The sequence below is a fragment of the Corapipo altera genome, unplaced genomic scaffold, assembly GCF_003945725.1.
Source record: "Corapipo altera isolate COAL_440 unplaced genomic scaffold, ASM394572v1 44, whole genome shotgun sequence".
NCBI classification, from domain to species: Eukaryota; Metazoa; Chordata; class Aves; order Passeriformes; family Pipridae; genus Corapipo; species Corapipo altera.
In genome coordinates, this window is record NW_020884880.1 from 10,616,320 (window position 1) to 10,627,390 (window position 11,071).

Below are 11,071 nucleotides of genomic sequence, written 5' to 3' on the forward strand. Positions count from 1 at the left end.
TATATACAATAAAAATAGCCAAAATACAGAGATAAATATACATCATACAAAATTCATAAAACCTTAAACCATATACTTTAAATAAACATAAAATATCAAAATATAATTTTTAAAATATTGAAATACCAGAAAGTATATAGCATATATAGTTAGTGTACGCATGTAAATAGGTAGGTGATTTCCAAGCCTTTCTGTGCGGCTGGAGCTGGCAGGCTCAGAGACAGCTGGACCGCGGGGGCTCCAGCTCTGGCCCTGGCCGAGACCCCGCGGGGTCAGGTGAGCCGGCGGTGTGTGCAGGGGGCAGCCCAGCCGTCAAGGAATTACGGAGCAGGATTACTTCATGTTCCCACCGGCCCCGTTTCACAATCCCCCCCCCCACCAGTGCCAAGCCGCCCCCCCCCTCCAACCCCCCCCCCCCCCCCCCCCCCCCCTCCGTGTTCTCATGCCGGATTTTCCCAGGCCATGAATAATCTCGAAGCCCCCTCGATAAATACACGTTCAGGGATGTCCGGAGCTCATTCAACCCGCCAGCCTCGCCGACGAGAAGGGGCCGGGGCCGGAGCCGAGAAGCCGCACGATGAAGTTCGCCCCGAGCTGTGGCTGCGCCCGTGCCCGCTCCGGCCGCCGCCAGCCCGCGCTGCCGATCCTCCTGCTGCCGCTGCTGCTGCTGCTGCTGCTGCTGCTGCCGCGGGCCGCCGCCGTCCCGCTGCCCTGGGCCGCAGACTCCTCGGGGGAGGCCGATCCGGAGGAGGCGGCGGCGCGGCGGGCGGCGCTGCCCCACAGCCTGCGGCTGGCGCAGCTGCTGCGCGACCGGGCGGCTCAGCTGCAGCGAGAGGTGGGTACGGGCGGCCCGCGGGCTCGCACTCCCGCACACACCCGGCCCGGGAGGGGCTGCCTCCGGCCAAGGTGCGACCGAAACTTCTCGGTGTCTCTCCCCAGATGTGCGAGAAGTTCACCGTCTGCGAGAACAGCATGGAAATGCTCCTCCAGAACAACCTCAACCTCCCCAGAGTGACGGAGGAAGACGGGTGTCTGCACGCCGGATTCGATGAGGCAAGGAACTCCTTTCTGGTCTAACCCTATGTGCCTGGGGCAACTTTTGCCTGCTAAAAAAACCTGTGGAAGTTGACCTAAAGATTTGTGCCGGCTCCAGCTGGCTTTAGCCAGACCTTCACACTCTGTATAAGCATCATCTGCTAACCTGCACACAGCATTGCGATCAAGGTATTTTGAGCTGTAAGTGACTTTCTCACCTTTCTCTCATTTCAGGATAAATGCTTGAAAAAAATCTCCAGCGGGCTTTATACATTTCAGACATACCTCAAATATGTGCAAGAAACTTTTATTAGTGAAAACCAAAACCTTGAATCGCTAAGCTATAGTACAGAGCACCTGGCACATACCATAAGACAAATGGTGAGTTGGTTTTAAATTCACTCTGATAACTGTTATGGCTTAATACTGATGTGCAGTCAGAGAGATACAGGATGCTATGTGAAGCTGAACATTTCCCACTGAAACAACAGGTGACAGTTCCTTATGCTCAGATCTTATCCTCATGACTAATTTAGAGGTTGTACAAAGTTTTGGTTTCTTTTCTTTAAGAACAACTCTTCTTCCTACTTTCTATTGAATTTCTAATTTCCAAACCAATTAAATGCATTTAAAAAAAGGCAAATACATTTTTACAACAGTATTGATCTTTAAAACTCTCCAAAACAAACTTTTAAGCCAAGCTGCATGGTATATGGAAATATCTATCAGTAGCTTAAAAATCAAGGAAGACAGCTGCCTATTAAAAAGCACATATTTTGCTTGTAATGATCATGAAAATAAAACCCTTTCTTGACAAATGCTGTTTTGATTTGGTAAACCAAATGCTACTTATTTCTGACAGACATTTTCCATGTTTTGGAGAGCTCTGAAAAATCACACTTCAAAAATTCACTTATTTCCTGTAGTTCTTGCTCACATTAAAAATCCTTAACATAAATATTTCCTTTGTCATTGGGGAACCTATTTGCCCAAGTAAAAATCATCCACATAAGGACTGCAAAAGTCTCGGGGTACTATTTCCTTCAAGATGCTTTTTGGTATCTGTGAAAAGTCCACTGCTTGTTTGCCATACCTTTCCTAACATATTGATTTATGCCCATCATTCTTTAAAGTGAAAGGAAGTCGAACTGCTTTTTTCACACAGTGCTAGCTGAGAATAATAGCCCCATCATAAGACAGCAACTGACTACTGGCTTCCAACTTGATATATTAGTTTGCAGAAAGTTTGTTTCATAACTGAGGGAAATTAGGGTGGTTTTTTTTGAAAATTAGTAGAATCAATGTAATCAAACAGGCAGAATTAAACACAGTGTTCAAAAGCAAAACCTGTACTTGTAGAAACTACAGAATTTTTGAGAAAAAGTCTTCATCTTCAAGTTGGAAATTTTTCTTTATGAGAGAAAAATCTGCTATTTAAGGCAAGAATCTGTCACTTGTGGTTAGATAGATCCACCAGGACAATACCTGCCTGGATATCCAGACACAAACTTCTACAGAGTGCAACAAGGAGCTGGGTATATCAGTAACAGGGGGGGTGATCAGAATCCACTTCCAAGTAGTCTGGACAGAAAGAATATTTATATTTTATATTTCACAAAAAAAAAAGATGTTCCAGAAGGAGGCTTGCATAATAATAAAGTACATAACTCCTTTCACTCATCTTGTAGTTGTGCTCCCACACATCAGTGAAAGTTGGCAGCACTCAGTCTCCTCTGTGACTAAATGCCTGGAAAGTAAGAATTAAGCAACTAAACAAATCTGACATCTTTAGAAACTGTTAATCTACTACAAAACGTGAGAGCTTTTACTCCCAATGTCAGCTTATGTGATTCAGGATGGAGTAGCCAGTACAGGTTAGAACAGACCATGATCAGGGCCTTCCCACCTCCCCAGAAGACTAACAGACAGCAGGAGAGGTGCATTGATCTGCTCAGTGCAGTGTTGGACCACAATGCCAGACGTTGCATTCAAACCAGAGCAAACAGTATAGATCGGAGATTTTTACACAGGAATCGTAGCAGGCATCAGCATTCCTCAAACCCCTCCACAGAAGCATGGCTGTACAGAAGCACAGCTCCCAGGGAGGGCTGTTGTCTGCAGCACAGAAAGTGTGGATATGCAGCTGGTTGGGAATACACAAACTGATGCTCTCCAACAAGCTCAATTACAATGTTTTAACCAGGATCCCCTCAATATTGTCTTTTTTCATAGGTGATCAATCCTGAAGAAGTGATCATCCCAGATGCAGCTACCCAGGAATCCCTCCGCACAAAGCTGAAGTCCAGTAAGACCTGGATAGAGAAAATCACCACCCACCTCATCCTCCGAGACTTTACTTCATTTATGGAGAAAACAGTGAGGGCTGTGCGCTATTTGAAAAATACCAGGAGTTTCAGTGCCTAAATGTTTTAGTTCAGGCACAATCCTTTGTTACACATCTGTCATGTGGCAGACAAGAGTGTTGTTCTGTTTTAAGAACCAGAAATAGTAACGATGGTTTGCATTTATATATATTCTTATTTCCTTCTAGGAAGTTATTTATTGTATTTAAAATATTTATTAATTTCTAATGTTTCTTATTTATATTTTCAATATTTAGGAATAATTTAAGCAATTTTCTAATGGTACTGTTCAGAATAGCAACTTATTTAATATGTACTCAACAAAAAATATTTTCAGAACCCAGAAAAATTGTTGTATACCTTATGTTTTTAAACTATTTGAAAGATGCTATTTATGACTTATTTATATTTTTAAAACAAATAAAAGCTGATTTTAAAAAAAGGCCTGTATAACCCGTGTGAACTTTAAATAAGACTAAGGCACTCTAATCTATTCAAGCTTTTAATGCCTGCAATTATCAGAATAACCACTTTCAAGAATTTATCTGTATAATGAGTTCAGTTATCTACATAGCACATATGTACACACATACACAGACAACTTGGTCAACATATAATTCATAAAATTGGATATAAAGGAATCGGATGTAGTGAACATGGAACTTAACAATGTACACAATAAACTACCATTGCTCACGAGAAACAAATGAACAATAAGTCCCCTATATTTAATAAGGAAAACTCCATAAAACTGTAATTGTTTGGAAGGATCTTCTTACAAGTTTAACAACCTCTTTTAAATAAATAAAATGGTGAGACAACCACATTAACCACTTTGACATGAATACTATCTTTTGACTAGTTTTATTGCTGTCATCCAAGGGAATTTTCCAAGTTTGATTAAACATTTCTCCCTCCTCTCTCAAGAAGCAGAAAAAAAATCTTAGGTTCTTTCCTTAGGTGCTATAAATCAACATATTGCTGCTGAGATGTCAATGACCATGGATGATACAATGCATCTGTCTTTTATATTCCACTAGGATGGACAGGCCACAAACCATGAATGCATATTCTTGAATATTGTATAGAAAAAAAACAAAACAAGACCTAAGTCTGAGTATCAAACCACTGAAACTTTCCTTAGCTGCATCACCTGCAGCACTGGAGCTGTGCAAGTACCAGGTACACCCAAACTTTGAGGAATTCACAGGCCACACAATGGATGGAGGTAGCAAAAGTCACTCGAGCTTTGCCTCTAAAATTCATAGAGTATTAATTACCCTCTCTCTTTTTCTTCCAGCACAGCAGTGAAGATGAGGAGATGAAAGGTATGCCCTGGAATGTGGATAAGGATGCCAGTAAATTCTCCTCTTCCTCTGAGCAATCTGATTGTCCACATATGCATTCCACCACTGGGGATGCCAAAACAGTGACCAGTTCACTCACAACCCACATTTCAGATGCTCTAAACAAACAAAACCACTGCTTTGCCCAATATGGTAAAACTGTCATCTTAAGTTGGGCAACATCTTGAGAAAGAATGAGGAGACCTCAAGGTGGTCACTTTAAAGATGTTTGTGGTGAACCATTTTTCTCACAGCACGTAAGATCCTGCTTTAGCTGTCCTGGCACGTGCTAGGAAACATAGGAAAGCCTGGTTTGGCTTTTTCACTGCTTCCTTTCACAGAGATTTTTTTCTTTTTACTGACCATTTGGTTAGTGATCATTCTGGCCCTTAGTATCACAATAACAGCTATGAGACCCAAATGTGGATCCCACACTGGACCTTATTACTATGTGAGAACAGAAAGGAGAAAAAAATAAAGACTGACCAAAAGGAAAGGCATTTCCTGGTTTCACCCCTCCCAGTAGAAGGTGGCTGCCTGAGATCACCATTAATTACTTATGTACACTGGAGCGAAACAAACTCGCACTGATCTCCTTAAAGGCCAGAAAGCATCTATGAATGGAGGTACTGAAATCCCTTGCAATTGATAGACAAGCACCAACACCTCTTCAGCTGGCAGCCACTCCAGGTGGTCTGCAACTGTAATAAATATCTAAATGCTGCCACATTTGAAGATGTAGAAGATGAGCAAAGATTACCACTTGTTTGGTGGGGAGGTCAACTTCTGAGTCCTTCATGGAGCGTAGGATATCGCTGGTGCTGCTGTGGAGCTGCCATTATTTTACATGTGGCTCCTCCACAGCCACCTGCAATTCTCAGAGCACTTCAGTGCAGCAGTTGCTTTGCTGGCCATCACTGCTGTCACAGTGCCAACTTCAGGGGCTGCTGCCAGGATAAGCACTGCTTGCTGAAACCAATGCTCACTGGTGCTTGTGACACAGGAAGATTTGCAGTGGGGAATTTAGATGGAAGTCAGAGGAGACCTAAATATTGAAGTATTTGTCAACAATCACAAAAACACACATAGGCATTTATTTTAGTTGGCAGACCAGCACAAACATGTAAAAAAAACAGAACAAGAGTAAAAATGGGCATTCTTAACTACGTTTAGCCACAATGAAATACCTCAACACTTCAGTAGAAGAGAACTCCTCCTAATTGACAGCTAACTCACTCAGTAAGGCAAAAAAAATCCTAAAAAACCAAAACAATGACAAAAAAACCCCAAACCAACCCAAACAAAAAAAGACCTGCTAATAATTACCCAAAAAAATAGGAAATTACCACACAAAGCAGCATTCTGGCTGCTGCTGTACAGGACCAGCTTTGCTCTATAGATCCCTGCTAGCCCTTCCCCTTCCACTGCATCCCTACTCAGTAACCCCATACTGAGATTCTGGAATGCTCAACAGATTACCAGCTCCCTTCATCCTGATTTTGAAATCCCAATGCAGGAAGAAGGTGAAGCTATGTTGAAAAGTATGCATACAACCTATGCAAGAAAAAGCCCACAGTATTAAGAAACAGTGTTAACAATGCTGCCATAACAGTAGAATGCTGGACAAGAGAGGAAAAAACCCCAAACAATCGAAACAGCAACAACAAAAATTAAAAAGACAGAATGTAACCTAATATTAAAGTCATCTGTAATACAAAAATACTTTTTTCCCAATTATAGTCTCTGAAGTATCATTTTTCAATTTTTTTTACCATGCTTCTTCTGTGTAAGAAACTTCTAAGAAAGAAAAAGTGAAAACATTTCAGCCTGACTGACTTCTCAGGTTGCAGCACCATCCCCTACCCAGTAAGCCTATGAACCACTGCAAACACCAAATTTTGGCAGAAAGAACAACAGCTACTTGAAAGACTGCCTGCATGTCTAATACTTTCACAGATTTTATTAACAGATGATGGTAAGTGAGGTTAGCAAGACCAAGCTGATACTACAAGAGATGGAAGAGTTATGCCACCAGAAAAGCATAGGAGCAGGATCACTTTTCAGCAGTAACAAGTCATTAGGTTGTCTTAGCTTGCTGGGAAACTTCCCCCTAAGTTTGCCACTGTTATTTGTGACTAATAATCTTTTCCACAGTCAATTTAAAAGATAAAATGGTGGAAATGTAAGTATGCAGTGGTATATATCAAAGTCACATCCTGTGTGTCAGGAGGTGCTGCCAAATATACATATATATATATATATATATGTAACCACAAACTTTGTGATATTGGGTGGGAAGCTTTCTGTAAACCCTTGCTTCTCAAGTCAAATGATTAGATAACAATTTCTTTCTCTTTGATAAGAGGAAAACCAAAACCCACCCCCTTGCTCCCCAGAAATGCAACCTCTGCAGGCTTCAACACTGAAGTACCATTTTCTCCCCGAACTCCTAGCAAAACCAACTAATTCCTGCAATCTAAACATATTTAACCAAATCTTGGCATATTTTCAAGACTGACCTTGGCAGTCATCAGAAAACACACTACAGAAATTTTGCAATCTGAATTTCTATTCAGTGACCAGAATTTAAGAAGATTCAGTCTTTCATGAGAAAATCCATTTTTAAAAAAATTAAACATTTATTTTCAGAATCAGAACACTGAGATTTGATTTGCCTTGCCAAAATATCCTTTTCCACTTACCAGATACCCTTTTAGAAAATACCCTTTTGCACTTAGTAGATAAGCATTCCCTCCACCTCACCCATTCTCTAATTCTGAATTAATATAAGCATAACCAGGAAACAATGCATGTAACCCACAAGCTTAACCAAGACATGGCTATTGCATCACACACCATCATGGAAAAGTATTTAGAAATTGTAATTCAGTGGTTATTTGCAAAAATTAGATTAGTCATATGACATTTAACAGGATGTGATCTCTACTCCTGTGGTGAAAACTCATGTAATGAGCTTTAATTTCCAAATATCATCAGTATCATGATAGCTTAAATTCCAAGCCTGTAAGAAAATATTTCAAAAAATATCCAGGGTATATGCTTTGGTTTAGCATGTTTTCCTGACAAAAGCCAGTATGATAGACCTCTGTTTCACTTACAACACAATGCAAGAAGACTAGATCTTAAGCAGCACTTTGTCACCTACAGCCATTTTGGAAGACAGTCGTACAAAGCAGCAAAGGACAGGTTTTACATGTCGCCAACACTGGGGCCTGTTGTGACAAAACTCTGCTTTGATCTGCAGTGTTTATGTGTTTAAAAGCTACAGTTTAAACTAATAGTTTTGCTCATGAATTAATTAACGAAAAAAAGGAGATAGCCTCTGTTTTATAACTGGTAACAGTACAGTTACTTTGTACCAGCCACGTCTACACCAAGAATTTGTATCATAAGGAAAGACTTATTCCAAATTTCCTATCACCTTAACTTTGCCTCACAGCTGGCCATCCTTGAAGAGTTGTTAGAGCAAACATGTAGGTTCCTTTGTAGATTAACTTATTAAGAACAAATTTATACTGAAATCCAGATTTTTTTTTCCTCCTTTGCTTAGTGATGACACTACACTGACTGTTTTTCCACAGCCTACTACCAGGAGATCCACAGGCCAAACACCGAGACCAAGAAAACCACCAAACTCAAGACTCCCTCAGCATCGCATACCAAGTATCACAGAAGCCCCACAGGGCTCTGTGGCTCCTCTGATGTGCATGCTTTTTTCTCACTTCTCCACCTTTAAAAGTCTTGTCCATGTTTAAACCCTTTGTTGTTGTTCTGACTGACCTCCTTGTCTTTATTCTCTTTTCAGGGCCCTAATTCTCTTCCTACCTTCCTTCCTCCTTGTCTCTTAGCCCGTCTTTATCCCCCTTTGCACTGCTTGCTATACCCACGTCCCAGGGCCACTCCTCAGAGCTGAGCTTGCAGGAGATGCTTTGCTAAAGGGCCTGTCACCACTGAGCACTGGAGAGTCTCTGCCCACCATGATTACCAAACAGTGCCAGGCTGTATCTGATCTTCTGACTTCATCTCAATACAGTAATGGGAGAGGTAGTTTTAAGAAAATATAGGAATGATAAAAAATACAGAAATTGTTCCTAAATGGTAAAACCACCACCAGCTCTTGCAGTCAGTGTGCCAGCGAACAAGCTATTCAGCTGGTAGGATACTGTATTGCTCCTTGCCCACCATAAGCCCCTGGGACTTTGCTGGTTTTTCACTCACAGACTGGCTGGAGGAGAAACAGCTCATTCCTTCAGTCCTGAGTTAAGAACAATCCTTTGTTCACGGATACCTTGGAGACTAAACAAAAGCCACCGCTACCTTTGTGTCTTTCCTAGGAGGAGGCCAAGAGACAGAGCAGCACCTTCTGACAAGATGTGAAAGGACCATGGGCACAGGACTGCAGGTCACTTTAGACAGAGAATGGGGCATTCTTCTTGCATTAAAATCCTCAAGATGCCTTCACTTACGGCAAGCAGGACACTGAGCAGAGTAATCTTTGATCTTCCTAAGACTGGTCCAGATGGAGACATTCCTTTGGTCGCTTGCGCAATTGTTTGTCACCAGGTACAACAGGCTCCAGAGACAGCCTCCCACTTTCGGTATTTCCCTGACACTAAGACAACCACAAGCATGCTCCACTTCCACTTTGAAGCCACAAAGTGCTAAGCCGACCAATCCCTATCTCCAGGTGAGATCAACTGGACACCCCAAAGTTAGTACAATCTCCACAAAACACAGCAAGGCATCAATGATTTTATTTCACACATCTCAACTGCAGCCTTGAGCTCAGCTGTGGAAGTCAGAGCTCAAGTTTCAGTAAACTACACTCACTGAGTTTATCCCAACGCTGAGTTTGCACGTGGTCTTACAGGACTGCATCACAAACCCCGCCACAGAAAAGAGTCCGTATTTGGCTGTGGAAGCCACTGATTCACTGACAGAGACTGATACAGTGAAGCAGGGGAGATCATATTTGTTCTTTTCTAAGTGTCTCCCATCTGACAGCAAAATAAAATTTTCTCAAGTTTTACTGGGACAAAGACGGAAAGTCAAAAGTCATAGATTAAAACACTTGGAACAAATAACACCTAAGTCCCCAGCCCACAACCTTGAAAAACGTGAGTGTCCTTCCCTTTCACTCCAGAGACCTGCCCTCTTCTCCCTAGGACCACCGAAACTCCCCAGTCTTGCTAAAACTAGCGTAATTGCTGAACTTATCGTAGGGAATTAAGATTCTTCATAGGAATCTATTTAATGTACAGCTTCACAGAACACTAATCTGCCCTTATAAGCACATCCAAATTTTGTGAAAATGACAAAACTGGCAAAGTAACTTCAAAACATTAAAAACGAAGAAATCTTTGGTAGCAAACATTTTTAAACATAAACAGTTTTGCTACCTTACAATTAATTACCAAGATTTACAATTAACACTACTTTTTTTTTCCCCCCAGGAAAAAAATGAGTGTTTATTTAAGGAGTTCCACTCACTTTTTAACTACAGAAAGCACACTACATGGAATTAAAATCTGGATGTGTAAATGAAAAATACTACATATTGGCATTCCATTTAACTTGACTTGAAGGTGGCACGAAAGACTTTTTTTCTGCTCAATTTGAAAACCCAAGGGTTCTATGCTAATGACTTTCCTGAAAGATACTTGCGTAGCAGTGAATTACCAAAAGTTTGCTATCCAATGTGCTTAAAGCAAGAACCGCATAAGCAACACTAATCCAACCATTCCAAGTCTCAAAAAAACTGAACTGCAACTATTTTTTAAAAAAAAAATTTCGGGATGGGGAGGTTACAGAGTCTGGCCTATGCCTGACATATCCGTGCTTTTGTAAAACTTTTAATGAAAGAGGTAAAGACACTTCCCTGCTTCGCTTCCTCTTGCCAAATACTATCATTCTTGGAAAGCATCCAGAGCAACCATGTGGCGGTTAAGACCCACAAACCACATCCCCAAAATGGCTGACACAGAATATAAGACATGAAATACACCACTGCGGGTGTTTGGGTCTATCTACTCACTGCTGCATTTTGGGTATTGTACACCTGTGTGAAACGCAAAATCTAATGGAGGAATCTGAGTTGCTTCACGCTGAACTGAACAGTATTAGTATTGAATATCTCAAGGTTGTTACACCAGATTCAAAAGAAGAAAAATGTTTCTGATCATGATTAAAGCCACTATCAAGTACCAACAGATTATTTCATTACTGTTGTAATTAGGATCAGTCAAGAAAAAGGATCAGAATTTGAATTCCTTTCATAATTTAAGATATATGAGTGGTTACATTAAT

The 11,071-nt window shown here is 41.2% G+C and overlaps 1 protein-coding gene across 1 annotated transcript; it reads left to right on the plus strand.

Annotated features, from left to right (window-relative positions):
- The first annotated feature begins 577 nt into the window (after nucleotides 1–577).
- Nucleotides 578–3,877, plus strand: IL6 (interleukin 6). The gene is made up of 4 exons (XM_027639471.1): nucleotides 578–835; nucleotides 940–1,053; nucleotides 1,270–1,416; nucleotides 3,268–3,877. Exons 1-4 carry the CDS (start codon nucleotides 578–580, stop codon nucleotides 3,457–3,459), a joined length of 711 nt encoding a protein of 236 aa, XP_027495272.1. The 3' UTR covers nucleotides 3,460–3,877.
- The last annotated feature ends 7,194 nt before the right edge of the window (nucleotides 3,878–11,071 follow it).

Excerpts from the sequence above, each read along its gene's own strand:
- IL6 (XM_027639471.1), top strand. The coding sequence starts at position 578 with ATGAAGTTCGCCCCGAGCTGTGGCTGCGCCCGTGCCCGCTCCGGCCGC. Across the intron at positions 836-939 it reads CGGCTCAGCTGCAGCGAGAG|ATGTGCGAGAAGTTCACCGT; the intron begins GTGGGTACGGGC and ends GTCTCTCCCCAG. Across the intron at positions 1,054-1,269 it reads TGCACGCCGGATTCGATGAG|GATAAATGCTTGAAAAAAAT; the intron begins GCAAGGAACTCC and ends CTCTCATTTCAG.